Source organism: Crinia signifera, chromosome 8 (genome assembly GCF_055691185.1).
Source record: "Crinia signifera chromosome 8, ASM5569118v1, whole genome shotgun sequence".
Taxonomy (NCBI): domain Eukaryota; kingdom Metazoa; phylum Chordata; class Amphibia; order Anura; family Myobatrachidae; genus Crinia; species Crinia signifera.
In genome coordinates this window covers 168761613-168786109 of record NC_139224.1, presented here as the reverse complement: position 1 = coordinate 168786109, position 24497 = coordinate 168761613, and the positions used below count along the sequence as shown (strand labels likewise).

The following is a 24497-nucleotide window of genomic DNA, read 5'->3' as shown; positions in this document are numbered from 1 at the left end:
TAGCGAGGTAGTGTTATTAGGAGGCAGAGTGAGGTAGTGCTATCAGAAGGCCCAGTGAGATCATGTTATTACGAGGCCACAACATCCCCGTTTCGTCCTGCACTTTGGAAAATATACCCCCTAGTGTTTGGTCCATCTCTTTCCCCCTAAAGATTCAGCAATATTACTTTAATCCTACATATTTTATGCAGCTCGTTACAGACAGTGCTCATTAATTCTGATTGAAATCTTCCCTTGTCTGGGTTGGTGCGTTGAGCAATCTAAAAGAGGAGACTTTTCTGTGATCATTCCAGCCCACATACACGCGATAATGCACAATGCTGCAAAATCTGACTCAGAGTCATCTACATCAATTACTTCTCACTGCCTAGGAGTAATTTACTGTGAAAACAGTATCTACTACACAGATTGGAAATGCAAGTGAGCTTTACTTCAGGGTGTACCAATCAAACCTGACATATTATCATATAAGCGAGAGTGACTGTATTCAACCAGCTTTATTTACAATGCACTCATCAAGACAAAAATCTGACGCAATAGAAAACAAAAATTATTTTGTGTCACCGGGGTGCCAACACTGCTGCACAATTATAAAGTGTAAGCAGTGGGGGTGGGACTTCAAGAATTCAATTTGCATCATAAGCCCCACCCCTTTTGCCAGTTTCAGTGGTGCAAATAGCTTTTCTGTGCAAAAGCCTGCATCAGCCTGCATCAGTGACACATCTCGGGTGCTTTTTAGCACCCAATCTAGCCAGTAGCGCAGAGAAGCAACCTCCTCGCTCTGCGCCTCTGAGACCCCACTTTGCCGCTGTGGTAATGCGTAGCGGAAATGCGGCAGGTAGGCAGGAGATATGAAAACTCCCTTTCAATAGAATGGGGGCTGCTGATTGGCTGAGAGAGCTCACTCAGCCAATCAGCGGCCCCCATTCTTTTGAATGGCAGTTTTCAAATTTCCTTCCTGACAATTTATTGCTTGTAAAAAATGGCACATCAAGTGCCAAATCGCATGCAACCCTCCCAGGGAGCTACCGGGGGATTTAAAGGGAAAACAGGTCTTACTTTTCCATTGGGCAAGTCAGACCTGTGTATGGGGACCTTAAATTAAACTTGCCTTCTCTCCTCAATCTGGTGGGAGGTTCCTGAAAATCGGGTGCCCCACAGTAGGGTAGGCAAGTCTTCTGGAGGCCCCCCCAGCCGCCCCTTTAACCAGGACTCCAGGGAGGCCGATGATGCGATGCCCGTCACCAAAGCCCCGCCCCCACACGTTATAGTGATGGTAATCTGGCATTGAAATGTGGGGGACGGGGAGGGACCACGATGACGCAAACACATATCCATGCCCCTGCGCTATTCACCCGCTGTGCATCCATGCACCAGAACTGACCAAACACTGGTGAGGCCATTCACCAACAAGGATGCTGCCCCCCCCCCCCCCTTGGGGCAGCCCAAGTATGTCTGTATTGGTATTATTTACCAGACCAAAAAAACCTACAGTATATAATAGACCAAATTATTTCTTTAGTGTCTATTATCATATACAATATTTCTAGAAGGTGATTTTTGGTGACAATCACTTTTTCATCCTTAACCAAAATCGATAAATGAGGTACCATTTTAAAGATTAAGTTCTCCGCTTCTGAGGAATTATTCGTTTACAATTGCACATTGTATGGTTTGTTTAAAAATCCAGGTTAAAATGTGACTTTTGGCCCTAAAATTCTTTCCCTGGATGCGTCGATATGGATCAGTCTTGCTCAGCTGCTCGTAATGGCTGCAAATGAAGCGCTTCTTCTTTTATCCTACTATTTTATTTGCATGCAAAATTTTCGCACATTCCACCTAGTCTGCCTTTATTTACTATTTAGTTGCCAAGTACTGAACAATTTATAGTTGGTAAATGGTAGCATGCAATCTAGTTCTCAGCATCGGTGTTGGTAAACCTTTTTTTGCTACATTCCCGTGTTTCCATAATGCAATTTCAGCGCCTTCTTGGTTTCCCAGTTTCAGCGCTATATTTCGGCCTTTTAGTCCCCCTGTACTTTCCATGTAACCACTCTGCTGTACTTGCTTCGGTATTAGAAGTATTCTCCCTTTGTACTGAAGAATACATGGTCCCAGCCTACAAGCTCTCTGAGCTCGTTAATCTTTGACCTTCTAACGTTCACATACTCAATATCGGCAGCATAAAGCATTTTATTAATACTCAAGTCAAATGTTACTATCTGTATTCACTAAATGCTGCCTCATTAGATATGATATACAGACAGTATTTCTATAGATTAGATATCTGCGCTGTTAGACACTGTCCATGTACTAATGACACAGGTAGAACCCCTCCCTGACCTTACTATGGGGCTCAGTGGTTTAGGAGACCACAGATCTGGCTTCTTCTGGCTAATTTATGGATTTGTTTCTATGCAACTGGGCCCAGTGGGGGACACACAATGACTTCATTTTCAGGAATAGGTGTGAGTAGCGGATGTTATAATACTAGGTTTTACTGTGATGTGGCATAATCTGAACTGGAGGCACTGTACTCATGTAATGTGGTATAATCTGACCTGCTCAATGTAATGTGGTATAACCAGTGGTCGAAGTGGGTATGGCATACCGGCACTTCTTTTCCACTGACCCAATAGTGCTGTTTTTAAAAAACAATGAATGAATGTTGACAGAGGAGGCCTCTTCCTATCCTTCTCCTCTGCCCCTCCTCCATTCCCTTTCCTCCTTCTCTCTGCTCCACCTCCTCTGCTCTCCCTCCTCTCCCCCTCTCCTCTGCTCTCCATCCCCCTCTCCTCCACTCCCCCTCCTCTTCTCCTCCACTTCCCCTCCTCCTCACTCCCTCCTCCTCTTCTTTCTCACTCCCTCTCCTCTGCTCTCTTTTGCTCATCTATCTCTCCCTCCCCACCACTTTCCTTACACTTCTCTCTTTCTCAGACTGCCGGGGACCCTCTGCTGGGGTGCAGGAAGAGAAGATCCAGCACTGCAAAGAAAGTGCGAAGACAGGGAGCAGTAGCTGCTGTGAACCATGTGCTGGGGAGCTGAAGGAGGAGATGACTAGCACCAGGGAGAGCAGACCTGTGAGCAGGGGCAGAAAACACGGCACTACCATAGCTGCTGATCATGTAACATGCAGAGCTGAGGATAGGAGGTACACAGCACCCACTTGTACTGCACTCCTCCTCCACACATCCATTGCTCTTCCCCCTCCTCCTATCCCCCCTTCCTCCTCCTCTACTCTACATCATCCGCTCCTCCTCTCCTCTGCTTCCCCTAATCCTCTCCTCTGCTTCTCTGCTCCTCACTCCCTCTCCTCTGCTCCCCTCTCCTATGCTTCCTCCACTTTCTCTCCTCCCCCTCCTCCCCCTCCTCCTCTCCTCTGCTTCCCCTCCTCCTCTCCTATGCTTCCCTGCACCTCACCCCCTTTCTTCCACTCCCCCTCCCCTGCTCCCTTCTCCGCTCACCCTCTCCTCCCCCTCTCCTGCTTTACATTCTCTGTTCCTCCTCTCCTCCACTGCTCCTCATCTGCTCCCCCACCTCCTCTTACCCCTCTATCGCTCTCCTCCCCACCACTTTCCCCACACTTCTCCTCTCTCTCAGACAGTCCCTACCTGGCATCGTCTTTCACCCTGACACTCTCTCTCTCAGACAGTCCCTACCTGGAATTGTCTTTCACCCTGACACTCTCTCTCTTATTCCCTGTCTCTCCCCCTTTCTCTCTCTGACACCCTTTCTCTCTTACCCAGAGTAGTAGATAAGTGGAATAGCCTACCATCAGAGGTGGTAGACGCAAATACAGTAGTACAATTTAACCATTCTTGGGATAAGCATATTGATATCCTTACAAGAAAATAAGGATCAAATATGGTTTGAGGTAACATGTTTAAAAAAGGGGCAGACTAGATGGGCCAAGTGGTTCTTATCTGCCGTCAAATTCTATGTTTCTATGTTATGTTTCTCTATCTCCCCCCCATTCTCTCCCTGATACCCTATATCTCTTGCTTATTCTCTATTGCCCTTTCTCTTCCCTGACACCCTCTATCATTCTCTCTTTACATCTCTCTTTTGCAGACACCCTCTCTTACTGTTTCTCCCCTTTCTCTACCTGACACCCTCTCTATAATTCTCTCTCCCTGTCTCTCAATGATATCTTTGCCCACGTGGGGTGTGCCCAGCCGCTGCTGGACCCATGGTAGGCTTGCAAAGTAAATAGCCTGCTATATTGCTTCATCCCACAAACGGCCTTTGCATGCTCTCTGTCCCTGCATCCCCGCTGTTACTCTCTCTGTCCCTGCATTCCCGCTATCACTGTCTCTGTCCCTGCATCCCCACTGTCACTTTCTCTGTCCCTGCATCCCCGCTGTCACTTTCTCTGTCCCTGCATCCCCTACTGTCACTGTCTCTGTCCCTGGATCCCCCACTGTCACTCTCTCTGTCCCTGCATCCCTGCTGTCACTCTCTCTGTCCCTGCATCCCCACTCTCATGATCTCTGTCGCTGATGTCACTCATGTGTTGAATAATGTGAATTTTGGCTTATTTAGTGTGGCATAATATGATTTATGACCCATTCCATGTGAATGTTTACTCATTCCATGTGGCATAATGTGTAAGGGGCACTAGTACTAGATAGTATAAGGGGTTCTACTATTGGCTTGCATAATGTGTATAAATGGTATATAGTGCGGTACACTACACTTAAGTATACGCCCCTTTGGAGTGGCCACGCACCCTTTTTTCTGGAGTGAAGGCACGTGCATAATTACAGCCACTTCAAGCACTGGGTATAACATAAACATTATATGAACTGGGGCAATGCAATGTGGCACAGTATGAACTGGATGCACTATAGTGTGGCATTATATGAAGTGGGGGCAATGCAATGTGGTACAGTATGAACTGGATGCACTATAGTGTGGCATTATATGAAGTGGGGGCAATGCAATGTGGCATAATATGAACTGGAGGCACTGTATATTAGAATGTGAATAGGGGGTACTGTGTGGCATATTATGTACTGGCAGCCCTACAACATGGCATCATATGAACTAAGGTACTACTGTAAGGGCATAACATTACCTAGGGCACTACTCTGGATCAGAAACTGAACTTGTGGCCCACAAAGCTTAGAGATGTTTTACTGGGAATATTTTTTCTTCCTTTAAACTTAATCAAGAGGACAATACAGAGGCATGAAGCAGAGACACTGTACTTATTATTCTGAAAAATCTACAAACACCTGTGAACCACATATCGGTCACTATGTTATGCCAATCTGTCGACTGTCAATGTGCACAATGTCAGTATTTTGCACGTCGACATTTAGACCATGTCAACATTGCGGTGTCAGTATTATGGGCGTCGACATAACTCGCCTTATGTAGTGATGTCACAGTGTAACACAGAGAAGGGTATTCTATTCTCACAGGTGATTGAACTCCCTGTACCACTTTTGCATTATCACTGTTTTCAATTGTTAAGCACAACAGAATTTGCTGCACTCTGATAGAAAATAGCTGACATTAAAATAAAACTGTTTACTACTTTTCAGGGGGTGTTTATGTGTCTGCAGCATTTCTCCTGTCATAAGTCAAATTTTAAGATTCAGCTGTCAACATTTGTGTCAGCTGGAAGCAGCTGACAGAGGGAAACGGCGTTGTCCCGGAGGAGGGGATAATTACATTCCCGACCTTTGATCTGCGGTACAAACAACACATTACAAGCCAACAATTTGTATCAACAGAGGAGGCTAACGATCATCTGTGTCAAGATTCCGCCTACGTGAAAGGAACGAGGCGGAACGTCGGGAAGCATGAGATGCCCAAAATGATGAAATATCATCATGATTACGATTAGGCAGCAGCATAAAAAATCATTCTTTCTTCTACATCATCGAAGATATTAGCAAGGGCCGCAGTGGAGGGGTGACGGGTGATGGACCCAATCTGGGATAGTCCAATCAACAATTGACGCACCCCAAGCACATCATTAATATCACACACTGCAGAATTCGGTGGTTGTCAGTTAAGAAAGAATCTGAAATATTCCCACAGGATGACACCATGCGGACCAGTTAGGAAGCGGAAACTTCATTAATTATGGTGTCTGATATGGAGAGGTGCTCATTACAACCGCGTCTATAAATATCTAGACCACCTGCCCACGCTCGCACATGCATGATGCAATAGATATTGTATGCCGGAAGTCACCATCAGATGGAACCGTAGAATTTACTTCACCAGGTAATCCGCCACTAGAACACCTGGGTTGTTTTGTTGACATTGTAATCATGTCCACATGTTGATATACTGAGGGATGTGATGGAACCAGCTATACAGAGTATACAGTACATGAGATTTATCACCATGCAGTATAATATAGACCATGAGAGATCACATGACATAATCCAATATGGCCGCACCCATGTTTGTTTACATCCCGGGAAAATGGTCCCTGGACCAAGCAGGGACATTCCTTTTTTGCACCACCCTTGTCCCTGTATTTTCTGGTGTGAGGGGGCAGCAGGCGGCATCCGGACACTTCTAGCGCTATATGCCGGGCAGCAGGGCGGGAATTGCTGGATTTGAATACATATTGAAAAAAAATGGGCGGACCCTGATTGGCTGAGAGCATCCGGCCAGTCTTTGATAAAATGTTTTCAAATTCAGCGGCGCCTTCCTGCCCCGCTGCCCGGAAAATAGCGCTACAAGCGCCCAGTCACCACTGCCAGATCCCCGCAGCCCGGACCCTGCTGCCTGGATGGAAGCAAGCCGGGATGCCAGGTAAGTACCTTTCACACCAGCCTGTTTCTCGGGCTGGTCCCGGGAGCAATGCTGATATCTAGCAGGGTTGAATTCCTGGTAAATATTGCCTGGAAACCTTGCACACCAAGGCCAACCCGGGAATGGTGTGAAAGGGGTATTATAAAGCAGTGCTTAGGCATATTGCAGACAGCCGGGGAATGTACAGATCATAGGGATACAGCACTGCCGAACATGGCAAGTAAGGAGAAGACCAAAGAAATTGGACACTATGGTTTTCAATGTAGTTCCATAGAAGCTGTTAACTCTGTGTGTATATGTCCCACTGGTTGTATTGTAGCCGATTTCTGTCATCTTTTCATAATTGTTCCGTCAACCTGTCCATCAATTGTTCCATCAACCTGTGCACAGATTACAGAGGGAGAGGTCTGTGCAAGATGTCACTGCCTGTTATCAGAGGGCATCCAGGGAACACATTGCTACTGTAAATGAGCCAAGATATCCCACTCAGCGAGAGTTCCCACCCAACAAGTGTTCCCACCCAACAAGTGTTCCCACTCAGCGAGAGTCCCCACTCAGCGAGAGTTCCCACCCAACAAGTGTTCCCACTCAGCGAGAGTCCCCACTCAGCGAGAGTTCCCACCCAACAAGTGTTCCCACTCAGCGAGAGTTCAAAATATTTTTTTAGTTAATGTTGCCCATAGCAACCAATCAGATTCTGTCTATCATTTTCTATTGCATGCTATCACTTCTTTTAGTTTTGAGATGTTTTAGTAAATTTATTCCTAGGTTGACATTGTGAAAAAGGTAACATGCACTAAGTTGACACTGACAAAAGGTTGACACATTGCTGGGATTTGCCCTGGGTGCCGGATGACGCTCCGAAATCAGGATCCTGACTGGCGGGGGCTATTTTCCCTCATGGGGGTCTATGACCACCATAGAGGTAGAACAGAACCTGTGGAGAGCGCAGCGGTTGCACAAGGGGCTCACATGCGCTCAACCGTGTCAGACTACTGACAGTCAGGATCCCGATGTCGGAGAAATGACCATCAGAATCCCGACTGTTGGGGGAACAAACCACACCCATTCATACCGCACCCATTCATACTGCACCCATTCATACCAAACTTATTCATACCGCACCCATTCATACCGCACCCATTCATACCGTATCCATTCATACCGCACCCATTCATACCGCACCCATTCATACCAAACTTATTCATACCGCACCCATTCATGCCGCACCCATTCATACCGCACCCATTCATACCACACCCATTCATACTGTACCCATTCATACTGCACTCATTCATACTGCACCCATTCATACCGCACCCATTCATACCACACCCATTCATACAACACCCACTCATACCGCACCCATTCATACCGCACCCATTCATACCACACCCATTCATACCACACCCACTCATACCACACCCATTCATACCACACCCATTTACCCTCTGACCTCCGTCTGCTGAGCAATTTCTTTTATTAAGACCTTTACACCAATTATGCCACAACAGGCTGCAAACATATTTAAAAAGTTGCAATTTTCAATCCAAAACAAACCCTGCTCTGATTGGTTGCTGCGTCATACATGCAAAGGTTATTCAATAATTCTACATATGTAATATACAAAAACCCGTGATATACCCAGCGTGATATGAACCCTCCATGGCTTAGCAACGCTGGTACTGGCAATAACTCGCAGACAGCAGGGGATACAGCATATTCCCGTCACTTCCCAAATCCTTTATCCTCCATGTTTTTCTCGCTAAACTATGTCGTCTCGTAGCTGCAGCACCAGACATAAATTATTTACAGCTAATTCTAATTAAATCAAAACATATATGGCATCCACAGAATTCCCCTGGGTTGTTGTGCTGCATTAATTGGCATCTGGCTGTGATATACGCCGGTCTTTCATTGAATATTATCAGAACAAGACGAAGATTAAAAACAAATGATTAATTCTGCTCAGGGTCTGCACAAACTTTAAAGACATTTCTGAATAGTAACTAGCTGTGAATCATACCCCATGTGTGACTCTTGTCAGCTAGCACCCCCGACATAGCATCTATGCCCCCGTGCTATGTTACAGCATTTCCCTAGATGAGAAAATGACGATTAATTACTGATGCAATAATTAGATTAAAGGGTTAGCAGACTCATTGTTATAGAAGTGTTTGATCAGGGTCTGAGTACTCTGCTGTTCTCAGATTTACTGATACCCTCAGTTGTGAAGTGGACATAGGGAGGTTATTATGGTTCATTCGCAAGGCTGTGAATTCGCAGCCTTGTGAGTCCACCAAACCCCGCCTTGCGAATGGTGGCCCGGCCGTCCCCATGAAATGCTGGGCGTTTCCATATGCAAATAACCTGGACTGCCTCCCCATGCCCCTCCACCCTGCTAATGCGTATACGCCCACCATGCGAAAAAATGGGTCCGATGAACAGACCTGAATAAGAACCACAGAATGGAGATATGTGCTAGTGTGTGTGTGTGTGTGTGTGTGTGGGGGGGGGGGGGGGCAGATTGTGTGAGAGCTGCATGTGACAGGGGCAGTGGCACCTGCATTAAGTATAACTAGGATGTCTTCCTCATAGACACCCTTCATTTTTTTCTAGAAGGGGGCGGATCAGGTGGGTGTACCTCGGGTGGGACTGGAGGTGGGGCTCGCCAAAAGCACCTTGAGTGGGGGCATGGCCATTGAGATCACCACACCCCCACTGGGGTAGGGCCGTGGTGGCACAATTCGTGTCATCGGGACCCCACCTTTCCAGGGGGCTGGGAGGTAACGATGTTTTTTGGGATCCTCCTGACCATTAAGGGAGGCTAGGTGAATACAGTCCCACCCCCAGATCAGCTGCCTACCTCTGCTTACTGGTAGAGCTGTCCCTAGTTGCAGGAGTCAAGTTAAATACATCCCAAACATATATGGAGGTGCATTATATTTTGAACATCTGTACTTTGAATACAATGTAACCACTGTAATAAACCCTTTGGTTTTTAGTGCTAAAAACCAAAGTATTCTATAATCAAACCTATAATCAAACCCAGCGGAGTAATCATCCGTGAGTGCGGCAGCTAGCCCTAGGATTCGGTGCGCAGGTACAACCCCCGATAAGTACTACTGTAATAAACCCATTGGTACTTGTATGACACATAAGAATGTGTGCAAAACGCATGCTTCAGATGCAACGGACTTCCACCAAACCCTTACGGAATTTCCATTGCAGAATTTCCCATTAAGGGCTCCTTCACCGCTAGCATTGCAGCAGTGACAGCCCGCGGTGATGCGCACCCTAGGATCCCTCTCTGTCAATGCCGTATGTTCCGTGTTATCTCTCGGGGTAACCTCTATAAAGCTTCTCTGCTCTTGATAAATTGGTTCAACTCCAGGTCCCTACTGGGAATAAATGAGGACTGTGGTCCTTAAGTAAGCGCATAAAGCATTTCTGATTGAATCTGAGGTATATCAGGATATTACACCAGGGAATTTCATGTCATATATTAAATATTCTCATGTATTGTACAGATTTTTCTGCCATCTTTGTGTTTTCACTCTGCGCTGAGTAATCGGCACACTGGCTAACGCAGCGCTGATCATTATTAATGTATAGAAAATACAAGTTCTTATATTGAATTACTTACACTGTAATATCCTTGAGTATTCACATATATTGTGCCTGAATACCACCCTGGTCTTGGCACTCCTAGAAAACAAGGAGCTTCACATCCCTGTTTTGGAAAACGGCCCCCTCCACGCCCCCTCCACGCCCCCACGACAGCTGAATGTCAGGCTGCAGTATAGATGGCACTGCATCCAATCACGTGAAACCTAAAGTGTTCTGCATATGCACAGTCCACAGTGGCATAACTAGGGCACCTCCGCACAAGCCGTGAAGGGCAGGAGCCAGCGCCACCTGGGCTCAAGGGTCTCTGTTGATTCCACATGGTCTGGCCATCGAAATGGAATCTGCTAAAACAGCATACCCTCCAACATGACCCATTCCATTAGGTACAAAATGCTCTGTTCCTGGACTTCCCTGCCAGTGGCAGTTACAGATGTGGGGCTCCAGCATAGTCCAATATTAAAAAATGGGAGCCAGACCTACTGCCACCCCAAACATGGACTCACTTACAGTTGATGCGACCACTCCCCTATTTGAAGTTTGGAATGGCAACAAGCATGTAATTCCCTGGCAACAAGCAAGAAACCCCTGGCAATGAGCTTGTAACCCTTGGATGCAGGCATGTAACCCCTGGGAATGAGCATGTAACCCCCTGGCAATGAGCAAGAAACCCCTGGCAACAAGCATGTAATTCCCTGGCAACAAGCATGTAATTCCCTGGCAACAAGCAAGAAACCAGGCACGTAACCCCTGGCAATGAACATGCAACCCTTGGAAGCAGGCATGTAACCCCTGGCAATGAGCATGACACCCCTGGAAAAAGGCATGTAACCCCTGGCAATGAGCAAGTACCCCCTGGCAACAAGCAAGAAACCCCTGGCAATGAGCATGTAACCCCTGGCAAAGAGCATGTAACCCCTGGCAATGAGCAAGAAACCCCTGTCAGCAAGCATGTAACCCCTGGCAATGAGTAAGAAACCCCTGGCAATGAACATGTAACCAATGGCAATGCGCAAGAAACACCTGCTAATGAGCATGTACCCTCTGGCAACAAGCAAGAAACCCCTGGCAATAAACAATAAACTCCTGGCAACAAGCATGTAACCCCTGGAAATGAGCAAGAAACCCCTAACAATAATTATGTAGGTAACAAAATTAATGAATGAATGGGGGGGGGGGGGGGGGATATTGAGCACCAGCGACTTTGGTGGGGGGGGGGGGGGGGGGGGCTGGGGCCTGGGTTGGGCTCAAAACTTCGTTACACCAATGGCAGTCCACGTACCATCATATGCAGAACCAACTCTAAATGACACTGCGGTCACCTCTCCTCTCGTCAATTATCTGCACTTTAGCTTCCGTGAATGGGTTATATATAATAATACTGTACTGTATATACAGTAGATGACTTTTTTTCTTCTGTGCGGCCATCGCTTTTATCAAAGTGCCACCATCTTTAGCGCTCAACCTTTGGGTAATTCGCCTGCTGCTGAAGAGGTGCCTGAATCGTGCCCAGATAGCTGATGCTGCACAAATCTGACTACAGAAATAGGTCCCGCAATCATTATTCGGTATACAGGCTGCATAAAATCTATGCACACTTGAAAATGGTACTTTGCTGCCATGTATTATACAATACCCCTCGGAAGTATTCTGAAGCAGTTGTAGAGCGCTGTAGAACCGGCGGCATGCTATAAATAAACGTATTCATATATATAACAAATAAGAAATGTCTCCGCACCTGACAGAAAAACTCTATTCCATTGTACTTTGAACAAAATTAACTCCACACTCACTGAGGCCGCCTGTGGCTTCCATACACTGCGAACACCAATTACAGGCGTGAGGGGGGATTCGCCTCCAGTGGTAAATTGCTTATTCATTTTAACAAATACATTGACATGCAAGTGCTTACAGTAAGGGGGGCGGGGGGGGGGGGGGGGGGGGGCAGAACGTATGGGTTGCGAAATCTCATTACGGAAATATTGTTCTAACTCCAACGTGGAAACTTTATCTTTCCCGCAAAGAAAACCTTTACGGGGATTATTGTGTCAATCACAAATATATTCGCCATTCTGAAACGAATTGACTTACTCGCCCTGTGGTCCGATGTTCTGAAATATCTATGAGGGCCAAGTAAACAGCACGGTCGGCATAGGGGTTAATAATGACGACTCAGGAACCGAGCTATGTCGACATTTTGGATAAAAATAGGGAAAAACTCCTGTTGACCTTTTGGGGGAAATTTACTAAGATGTGTATTCCCCCCTTTGACTGTCAACCTTCCCATTGTTGACTGTCCAACCCTGTCAACCTTAGCCATGTCGACCTATTTCATGTGTCGACCTAAGCCCTGTTGACATTCAGTGGTCATCCCAACTGCATGTCGACCTAAAAGGGTCGACCTAGTGACCGTATCCCAATTGGCTGGTATTTTATCTCTCTACACTTTATCTCAGTACATCTCTCCCTCTAGGCCAGATGTATCAAGCTTATAAAAGTGATGAAGTGGAGAGTGATAAACAGCCGACCAATGAGCTCCTAACTGCCATGTTACAGGCTGGGTTTGAAAAAAGGACAAGTAGGAGCTGATTGGTTGTTTATCACTCTCCACTTTATCACTTTTGGAACCTTGATACATGTCTCCCTCTGTGTTTTATTCAAATTCATATGAAGAACGGAATGACTGTGATAGGCACAAAGTGGGTTAAACATCCGAGGCTGTGATGCCCATAGGGAACCATGTGACTCGGCATCCAATAAGGATGCAGGGATGGTAACGTTAGCTAGGGATATGAGCTGCAGGAAGAGGAGGAGTCTTCCTCTTTTCCTGAGTTTCCCGCCCTCCCTCCCCTTAATTTGGTTGTGGGTGGGTTTTTCTTTGCGCTGGCTGTTTGGCGGGAAAGAACGGCAGGTTAATTGATTGAAGGTCTTCCTTAAAGGATAATTCGGTATATAGTTGTTTTTCAGTGCGCTCACTTTAGTTGAATATAGGCCTTCGCCGGATCTCCCGGTCGGGGACAGCGACACCACCCGGATGGGTGGGCAGTCAATGTAGAAGGCTGAGCGGATACCGCTTGTTGGTAGGATATTTGTTGATTAGCTAGGATAGTTGTGGGTGGAGCTTAAATAATTAGCCGTTCTTTTTTGCCCACCATTAACGATTTACAATCAATTAAGTTAGTTTAAAGTTCTTTAATAAATACAGCCAACATTTCCTGCCAACCTACAGTAAGCCTCCGAGTCATCATTTCAGGTTTAAGTTAAGTGCTAAGGTCACACATCAGTCGCTAGGATGTTTAGAACTGTCCAGTGTCCTGGAATTTGTGACACCTAATTAATAAACGATGAGGATGATGAAGATGGAAAACAAACAGTTTGCTCAGGGACCTGGAAAGTGCTTGGTAAATCCCTGCGCTGCCTGTAATCAAAGTGTTAATTCTAATGGGTTGTTGATGGCAGTGAGAAGGGAGCAGAGCCATCTGTGATCTGATATTTGCATAACCCAATGTAGGTTACAGATTGTTGGTTTTTAAGAATTCCGTCATTAATGTATTCCCTGGTGACAAAATCATTTGCTGTGTAATTTTACCTCGCTCTGCAAATGGGTCTGTGTGACCTAGCGCCAGAGTCCGAGGGGGCGACGTGTCGGCTTCGTCATAGAACACCCTGGTAGCGAAGCACGTATCGTACCCCTCTCTTCAGTAAGAGGCACGTAGGCAGGCCATTTCATTGTATGTATGTCTGCAGCAGCGACTACATTGTGTCACCATCAGGGGACATCGCGTAGCATCATATTCTGAAATTTGAACTCATTGGACAATAAAGTATACAGCGCAGGAAGAGAAAGTGATTGTTTTAGGAGAACACGTTTAGGCACAGCAAACTGACATATCACACAGTGGGAGTAGGTACAAGTTTGCAATTCATAAAATTCGGCTGATTGCCGTTTCTACAAATGATTACACACCATCATTAGAACTAGGCTGTATATGGCCGTATAGTTCTATCTAATTGGCTAATTTACAATCATTCGTACCGCCAGATTCTACTACAAATTCAGCAGTAAATACGTCTGGAAAATACTCCTCATTGGCCCTTATTCTAGTTGACTCGGACGGATGCGTATTTTCGGACGGCCACCGAGCATTCTTAGCCCCGCCTACTGTATGGATCGCTCACACCGTCCAAATGCGGTAAGACGCCGAGCGAACGGACCGCGAGTGGATGTTTCATGTGAACACCTCCTCCATCTGTGGGAACCTCCCCCATCCACCGAGCGGTCAGACAGCCCCAAGTGCTCCAGACCACTCGGACATTTCTCCGTGTAAATGCAGGGATACGGGCGGGCAGCTGGCATCCGGTATGTCAGCTGTCTGCCCCCCACATGTGCGTCATGGCTAGATTATCATACGTATGCCCTGCGTTTTCATGGGAATGCCCACGAAACGCGTGTCGTACGCATATGGTAATGAGCCCAAACAGCCCTTCACGCCCCTCTCCACCCCCTGCTCGTACGATCCGAACATGCGAGGCGTTCACACATGTGCAAACACAATACATCGGCCGGCTGTCCGCACACGCAGCCGTCCGACTCAATCAGAATAAGGGCCATTGTCCAGGTGTATTTGGCTGAAGCCTGCACAGATCAGTCAGATCAGTCAGGTCAGTTAGGCCAGTCAGGTCAGTCAGATCAGTCAGGTCAGTCAGATCAGTCAGATCCGTGCAATGTGTAAAAATAATATAAATAAATAATTAACATAAAAACTTGGCTGTGACAATTCTAAAGACTGGCACCTTATGCCCTCCCCACTGTAGTCCACTGCGGTCACCTGAGGGGAACATAGGTCCCAGTTGAGGGTCCTATGGTATACGGGGGTCCCTAAAAGTTACTACATGCCTAGACCAAACAGGCAGGGTTCATTCTCTCCCTCCTCCTCTCCCTGGTGACTGCCCTGGACATCCTGTCCGGGGCGGACACTACAAGCTCCAGAATGACAGAAATTGATGAATGGAACCTGTCCGTTGTTCCGGGCCGGGTTCCTGTCCGGTTCCGCTTTTCACCATACCCCGATCACTACGCTACATGGGATGATGCATGCCGCACTACATGGGAAGTACACAGCAAGGTGCCACTTGCTCCAGGCAAATATTCCTGTCCCACACCAGACAATGAGGGCTGAGGAAGCGGTGCGTATTAACCTGCGGGGCTGGGGCATAATAACCTGCGGGGAGTAATAACCTGCAGGGCGTAATAACCTGCTCAACAAGGAAGTCACTGTGACCGGGAGATGAAAAACAAAATGCCCCCTATAGAACAAAGGGTTCCAGTTACATGGAGGCTGCACAGAACTTCCAGACCCTGTAACAGGAGTGACTGTGATATATACATAGAGGTGTGGTGATCAACTCACAGGCAATAGCAAGGTCAACAGTCGACATGCAGTAGGATGAAATTTAGAAAAGGTCGACATGAGTTTTTCCATATGTTTTGCCATCTATGTTGACTATGTCGACATGGGCGCCGTATAAGTGTGCCTCGTCTACACGCATGGCACGGTGTCAAAAGCAACATGAACAAACCATGTCCACCTCTTCCATGTCCACCTACTGCTTGTGTGCAGGGCCGGCGCCACCACTAGGCAAATCTAGGCATTTGCCTAGGGCGCCGGCCACTGGAGGGCGGCATTTTGCCCCCCCTCCCCGTGCCGCGGGGGTACCTGTCCTGCGGCGCTGTGTATTTAAAGCTGGCGGCGGAGGCAGCGAGGGGTCCCTGCAGTCAATTAGAAATAACGAGCGCTATCCGCCGGGCTATGCGGAAGCGCTTCTGTTGTGAAAACACTGGCAGCACGGCGCACGCTGATCTCAGCCAATCAGCGTGCGGCCAGTGTTTTCACAACAGAAGCGCTTCCGCATAGCCCGGCGGATAGCGCTCGTTATTTCTAATTGACTGCAGGGACCCCTCGCTGCCTCCGCCGCCAGCTTTAAATACACAGCGCCGCAGGACAGGTACCCCCCGGCACCGGACAGCGCCGCAGGACAGGTACCCCCCTCCCCCGGCACCGGGGCGCGTCCACCCCGACTCGCCTGGGGCGCTCCGGTGCCTTGCACCGGCCCTGCTTGTGTGGACGCTGGATGCTGCTGCATCAGATTCAAATACATTTTGGAGGTCATTCTGGTTGACTGTCAACCAAATGCCGAATGTCCCCCGCATGCATGGGAATGAATGTTTTACATAAACATCGACGGGCAGCGTTGCGTGTGGTCGGTGACAATCGAATGATTTCTAAGGAGCTCGCAAATCTGAAACACTCTCTGGTGTCCCAGATTTGCAGCTACAGTATGTTGTACGGGAAGAGGGCGGGAAGTTGAAATCCGGTGCCGTCAGCTGCCTGCCCCCACCACCCGCATCACGGGAGAATTACCATGGGTACGCTCAGCGGCCCCCGCCACCGCGCAGGGGGGCGCTGTGCATGTGGGGGCGCCGAGGGCTGCGGTGCTATAGTTAAACCCCCCCCCCAATCCCCCGCAGACTGTCACTTACCTATCGCACTGGTCCCGGCGGCTCCGTTCTTCTGCTGCGGACCACCACAAAATGGCCGCCCCCATATAGCACACAGTTCTCTCAGGGCAGGGGGGTAGGGGTGCTTGTCGAGGGGGGGCGCCCCCCCCCCCCCCCTAACGGCGGGGGGGCGCCCAAAACGCGCCCAAAACGTAGCTACGCCACTGGGTACGCTCAGTGTTTTTATGGGGACGCCGATGAAATGCTGGGCGTTCCCATGGGCACGACTGCAGCCACACGCCCCCGGCCCGCACTGATCCATGTGAACGGGCCGGTGACTATACAAGTCGCCTCGTCCGCTCGCACAGATGGGCTGCACTATGCGCAGCCCATAAACATCACTCACCATCGCGAATTCGCAACGGTGAGAACAAACCAGAATTTACTCCTTTGCCCTACAGAATGAATTGCCCTTGTTGCACACGTGTGCCCATGATCGGGCACTAGTGCTTCGTTAGCAGTCGGCAATTTATGTTCCCAGTTGAGCCAACTCTCCCCATCAGATGGTAGAAAGTTTGTACCAGAGCAGAGACTGATGTCTTGGCTGACCGTCCATGTACTTTCCCTGTAACTCGGAGAACATTTCCACTGCAGCTGCCAGTTTGGTGCCAAGCTGCAATACAGCCTCAGCCAATGCTAGCGCCCGTTGCTATGGCTTAGCACAATATTCATTTAAATCTGCCGTGAGAAAATGAGCCTTACGGTGTCCTTGTTGGTCCCCCATCCAGCCAGTCACAGAACAGACCCTTGAAGACAGACGGGAACTCTGCAGGACTTAAATGAACTTTTTCACCTGTTCCTTTGACTTTCTGCCAGTTGGAAAACTTACAAGGTCTCTGTTTGCCTGGAGTTACAGAGCATCAATTATGTATTTTGGAAAGGTATCAGCTGGCTCTCGGGTACAGCACGGTACAGTAGGCAGCGCCAGGTACCAAAGGAGATTGTGACCTGCTTTTAGAGGCCGCACCAGGGGAGTAAGTGGCCACCAGCAATTTGTGCAGTCCGGAGCTGATAACGCAGATTACATTGCAGAAGATATTAAGGTTAATGAGGGACAATGTAATGTCAGTCATGGGGAGACACTGGCAGACATTAACACAATATTAACATTCTTTGCAACAAGCACACATTATTAAATAGCATTTATATTCCTAAACCATTACATTCATTTATATTCCTAAACCATTACAGAGTACTGATAGAATATATGTGTGTGTATATATATATATATATATATATATACTAGGTGATTCATCGCGCCCTCCGGGCGCTCTTCACACCGTCGTAAGGGGCTGCGCCCCCTTAATTTGTGAAAGTTTGTATATGAGAAATATGGTTAGAATTGTATGAAAGATGCCCTGTATTGCAAATCGCCACAAGAAAAAATCAACACAGAAAGGTCAACACATGTAAATGTTGACATAAGTGTGGCACTTCATTGGTGTCCATGTCAACACATGAGAATGAATATGAAAACATTCAAAAAATGAAAAACAAAACTTCAAAAACTCATGTCAACCTTTTTCATTGTCGACCATAGCCATGTCAGTGTTTTCCATGTGCAATTTAATTCTGGAGCTGCCGCGAATCGCGGGGGGGTGCCGCGAATTGCGGGAGGGGGGGTCGCGGGGGTGGGTGCCGCGAATCGCGGGAGGGGGGGTTACGGGGCGGGGGTTGCGGCGAATCATGGGAGGGGGGGTCGCGGGGGTGTGCCGTGAATCACGGGAGGGGGGGTTGTGGGGGTGGGGGGGGGGGGGGTGACGCAAATCGCCACAAGAAAAAAATCAACACAGAAAGGTCAACACATGTAAATGTTGACATAAGTGTGGCACTTCATTGGTGTCCATGTCGACACATGAGAATGAATATGAAAATATTCAAAAAATGAAAAAAAAAAACTTCAAAAACTCATGTCAACCTTTTTCATTGTCGACCATAGCCATGTCAGTGTTTTCCATGTGCAATTTAATTCTGGAGCTGCCGCGAATCACGGGGGGTGCCGCAAATTGCGGGAGGGGGGGGTCGCGGGGTTGGGTGCCGCGAATCGCGGGAGGGCGGGGTTCACAGGGGTTCCGGTGGGGGGTTGCCGCGAATTGCGGGAGGTCACGGGGGGTGCCGCGAATTGCGGGGGGGTGTGACGCGAATCGCCACAAGAAAAAATCAACACAGAAAGGTCAACACATGTAAATGTTGACAGAAGTGTGCCACTTCATTGGTGTCCATGTTGACACATGACAATGAATATGAAAACATTCAAAAAATGAAATAAATCTTCAAAAACTCATGTCAACCTTTTTCATTGTCGACCATAGCCGTGCCAGTGTTTTGCATGTGCCATTTAATCCTGGGGCTGCCGCGAATCGCGGGGGGTGCCGCGAATCGCGGGAGAGCGGGGTTCATGGGGGTTCCGGTGGGGGGTTGCCGCGAATTGCGGGAGGGGGGGGGGTCGCGGGGGGGTGCCGGGGTGCCGCGAATCGCCGGAGGGGGGGTTGCGGGGGGTGTGACGCGAATCGCCACAAGAAAAAAATCAACACAGAAAGGTCAACACATGTAAATGTTGACATAAGTGTGGCACTTCATTGGTGTCCATGTCGACACATGAGAATGAATATGAAAATATTCAAAAAATGACAAAAAAACTTCAAAAACTCATGTTAACCTTTTTCATTGTCGACCATAGCCATGTCAGTGTTTTCCATGTGCAATTTAATTCTGGAGCTGTCGCGAATTGCGGGAGGGAGGGTCGCGGGGGTGGGTGCCGCGAATCGCGGGAGGGCGGGGTTCACAGGGGTTCCGGTGGGGGGTTGCCGCGAATTGCGGGAGGTGGGGGGTCACGGGGGGTGCCGCGAATCGCGGGAGGGGGGGTTGCTGGGGGGTGTGTGACGCGAATCGCCACAAGAAAAAATCAACACAGAAAGGTCAACACATGTAAATGTTGACATAAGTGTGCCACTTCATTGGTGTCCATGTCGACACATGACAATGAAAATGAAAAAATTCAAAAAATTAAAAATAAATCTTCAAAAACTCATGTCAACCTTTTTCATTGTCGACCATAGCCATGTCAGTGTTTTGCATGTGCCATTTAATCCTGGGGCTGCTGCGAATTGCGGGGGGGTGCCGCGAATCGCGGGAGGGGGGTCGCAGGGGGGTGCCGCCAATCGTGCAAGGGGGGGTCGCGGGGGGGTTCTTTTTGCCGCGAATCGCGGGAGGGAGGTCGCGGGGGGGGGTGTTTTTTCCGCGAATCGGGGGGGGTCACGGGGGAGGGTTTGCCGCGATTCGCGGGAGGGGGGGTCGCGGGGTGTTGGTTATGCCGCGAATTGCGGGAGGGGTCGTGGGGGGGTTCTTTTTGCAGCGAATCGCGGGAGGGGGGGTCGCGGGGGTGTTTTTGCTGCGAATTGCGGTAGGGGGGGTCGCGGGGGAGCGGGTGTTTTTGCCGCGAATCGCGGGAGGGGGGGGGGGCGCGCGGGGGGGGGGAGGTTTTGCCGCAAATCGCGGGAGGGGGGCGCTCACCTGGTGGCTGTGGAGTAGCAGTGCTGGGCAACATGGGAAGGCAGTGGGTGTCTGGCACTGTCTGTGGGCTCACTGGGCTGGTTCTCTGTCACATACCTCCCAACATGACCCTCTCCAGGAGGGACACAATGCTCTGTTTCTAGACTTCCCATTAATGTATGATTGCCATCACCTGTTTTAAACAGGTTAATTTCTCAGAAAGGTGTTCAGCACAGATGAAGGCAATCACACATTAAGAGGAAAGTCCAGGAACAGAGCGTTATAGACACAGACACCCACTTTGAGTGACAGATGTAGCCAAATATATAGGAGATATTTTTTTTCTTTATGTCGGCACTCCACTAAATCAACTGCCCCGGTGCCATAACAAACGTTAATGCAAGTGTCCAGAAATGAAGGCACTCGGAGACTGTATAATAAAGACAAAGTCACATCTGTATTGAGGTTGTTGAGTACTTTCGGGAGCTCAGTCCTGTCTTCAGAACCCTCTACAGTCACCCGGACATGTGGCACAAAGCATGTATAAATACCCCAGACCTACCTGATCTTTCTGGCAAAATCCTTCTTAGATGGACAAAACCATGTGCACTGCAGGTGGGGCAGATGTTACTTGTGCAGAGAGAATTAGATTTGGGTGAGTTATTTTGTTTCTGTGCAGGATAAATACTGGCTGCTTTATTTTTACACTGCAATATAGATCTCACTTTGAAGTAAAATCCCACCCAAATCTAATTCTCTCTGCACAAGTAACATCTGCCCCACCTGCAGTGCACATGGTTTTGTCCATCTAAGAAGGAATTTGTCAGAAAGAGTGAACTAGAATAAGGCCCTCTATGCCCACTTGGATAGTAAAGTATGAACCAAGTATATCAGATCTCCCATCTTAGTAAATTGCCCCCTTTATATAAACTGATGCCAGAAATATTAATGCTGTATATACACTGATTTTAGGCATATATATATATATATATATATATATATATATATATATATATATATATATATATATATATATATATATATATATATATATATACTGTATACCAGATATACACAGTGTATACCAGGGTTGCTTAACCTCCTGGAATGGCCGGGAGGCTCCCAAAATTGGGTCCCCTTCCCAGCGCCCCGGAGAGGTGGGCAACCCTCCTGGATACTGCCAAATCTCCCCAGCGGCAGCGTTAAAATCACAATTCGAGCCTTTTTGGGGGTGGGGGTGGAGCTAACTATGTAAATATCACCCTTTGGCCCTGCCCCCTCCTCATAGATCCTGGACTTTCCGGATTTGCATTACTGGGGGCTTGATGATGTCAACATCAGGTCCCGCCCCCCAGAAGTTCTGCTGACAGTCTCCTCTCCGGGGTTCTCCCGAAGTGGAGACTTTAAAAGTAGGCAACCCTGGCGTATACACTGATGTGTGGTTATCATCAGTGTGTATGTGACTGTGTGTCACACCCCCTCCACCAACCCTAATCCAATCCTGCTCATAGTAGCCCTTGCTGAGGACCATTACAGGCTCCACTCCCAGGATTTCAGGATTGAAATGCACGTGCGCATTTGATATTTTTTCTGCCAGGCGGCACTAAGCACCAGCAGCGCTCAGATCCTGCCTGGCAACCAGGTTGTGCCTCTGCGCAGAGCGATGTTAGAGCCGAGGTCCCGCTGGTCAGTCGTGCACCTTCTTCACACCTCTGCCACTCCTGCCTGCCCCTGCCAATGTGCTGAAGGACTGCTTTGCAGAAGTTTCCGGTGCTGGGTGGCATCCGGAGTCCAATCCCGGTACTGAGAGTTTTTCAAACATGAATCTCGGTGATAAATAATAATGGCTCGGAATTGGCCTCACTAACTGAAAGTGACTTTGGATGTGAATAAAACACAATTCAAAAGTTGATAACAGAAAGAACAAACATTGTAGCAAGCAGCATGAAAGAGGAGCTTCTTGGTACTCCCACAATGTCATTGCAAGCACGTATATGTCCCAGACCATTGCAACTTCGCCATGACTCGTCCCAGTTAGTGACAATTGAAAATCTTACTATGGAATGAAATGAAGGCCTTGATTCAGGACCGCTCGCTGATTAGTGAGTGAAGTTAAGCCTCCCGCCAGCCCGGTCGAATGCCTGCCCCCCCTGTCGCTGAATCCCCTTGGTACCATTACAAAAACACATCCCCTTGCAATGCAGCCAAAGGGGAGAAAAATCAGTCCCTAATTTTTCGTACTAATGGTTGTAAAAATATATATGTAGATATTTATTTCAACTAATTATCACTATACAAAGCAATATAAACACAAGAATGCATACGAATAATTCATAGCAACATGAGCAAAACCAAAAAGAAAGGTTAGCAATATCTTTATCATGAGACAACTCTTGGCTTATTTTGGATCTGTGTTCTTTCCGCCCTTTTGACAAAGGAGAGCTGCGAATAAGACCATCTGGTCACATCAGAATTGATGTAGGGATTCCGTCCAAGAAATTTAATTTGAACGCGGCTTGAATTAAAAAAAAAAAAAAATCTATAATGCCAATTATGAAAACAGAGACACGATTCTCACTCACATCCAATGAAGTCTATATTAATTTACCTTAATTAGTAATATAATCTCCCTGACCAAAGAACCATTGGGAAATGAGCCAATTAGTGTAAGATTCAGATGATAAGGCAGGTTTATCGGCATCTAGACTCAATTTCAACCGTCTATAACGCCTCTGAAATCATTATATACTTGCCGAGAAAAGTGTAGTTCAAATAAAAAAAATGGCTCCTGTGCAATGTTACTGTGTTGAAGAGTGTGGGAGTGTGCATCTTCCCACTGGGGAGATAGTGCCGGCTGAGGAGCCCCCATGCCCCACCTCCTCCTGTTGCTCTTCTCCCCCCCCCCCCATACTAAAATGGTGCCGCCCCCTCCTCCTTTTTAACATGTAAATATGTTAAAAGGGCCTCCTTTTGAGACCACACCCTCCTGCATTACCGGGACCCAGCGTGGCTCTCTACGCCCATGCCAACACTAGAAATGCTAATGAAACGCGTAGGATAGCGTATCCCAGGAGGGAAATACATGATGTTTTGGCTGTTTAATGTGAACTTTTTTATTTCCATCGCTAACAATTTAATCTTCATAAAATTCTAATACAATAACATCATAAAAATATATATTTTTCCCACAATTTTAGAAGTTTAGCTGACTTTAGAATAAGGCAGACAATAAGCGAAACCATCTTAGCAGATCTGAGTTTACTTTAAATGTACAATCAGTTTATGAAAAAATCGGAATAAAAGTCGATCTTAATTTACTGACGTCAACTCAGATACACCAATGTATAGAAAAATGTAGTCTATGAACTCTTGAATCTTAATTTTAAAAAAAATTGTAAAAATAAAATTATAACCCATTTATCTTATCAATCAAATGACAATAAGAAAAAAAAAAAAAAAAAATGAAAAAACAAAGCAAATTTTTGTTCAGTTTTCCTACATTTATTATTGGTTAAAATACCCTTTTTAGCAAAAGAGCGCTCATTGCTGGTACATTATATAATAGGGATCAGGCCAACTTACTCTCTTCTTCCGGTCTTTTCTTCACCGAGGCAAGCATCTCCTGCACGGTGGTGTTTCCCTGGTACGGTGCAGGATCTTTACACATCCTGAGGTTCTCCATTCTAGAAGAGATGCAGATCACCTAACGTCAGTGATTGTCCACAAACACTGAGATCCCTGCTAACAAACATTTGCACCAAACCGCCCATATCCTCATCCTTCTCTTCTAAAGTTGGCCATTCACAGCCAAATGGTTGGACAGTTTGGACTTTTGACTTACTTGTCCCAACACTGCATCCCATGGTTCCACAATGGGATGTCTTTATCGTAATCCATTCAGATACAACATAAAGTCTGGGTATCCAATGACCGCCATAGGCGAATATCTCCGGTCATTGGACGACCAGGAGGAAGCAGAAAGGGTGTCAAACAACCAGATCATGACTGCTGAAGTCTGAATAAATAGTGCTCAGTGGCA

The 24497-nt window shown here is 47.4% G+C and overlaps 1 protein-coding gene across 9 annotated transcripts in view; it reads right to left on the bottom strand.

Annotated features, from left to right (window-relative positions):
- The window catches only part of LRRC7 (leucine rich repeat containing 7), a 281010-nt gene that overhangs the window by 173383 nt on the left and 83130 nt on the right, over nucleotides 1–24497 (bottom strand). For 8 of the 9 annotated variants that reach the window (XM_083157737.1, XM_083157731.1, XM_083157733.1 and 5 more), the window contains exon 2: nucleotides 24041–24141. The exons of the other annotated variant lie outside the window; for it this stretch is intronic. In XM_083157737.1, coding sequence (XP_083013863.1) covers nucleotides 24041–24140 — 100 coding nt within the window. In that variant the 5' untranslated portion in view covers nucleotide 24141. The remainder of the gene's footprint in view (nucleotides 1–24040; nucleotides 24142–24497) is intronic. 9 annotated transcript variants of the gene reach the window in all.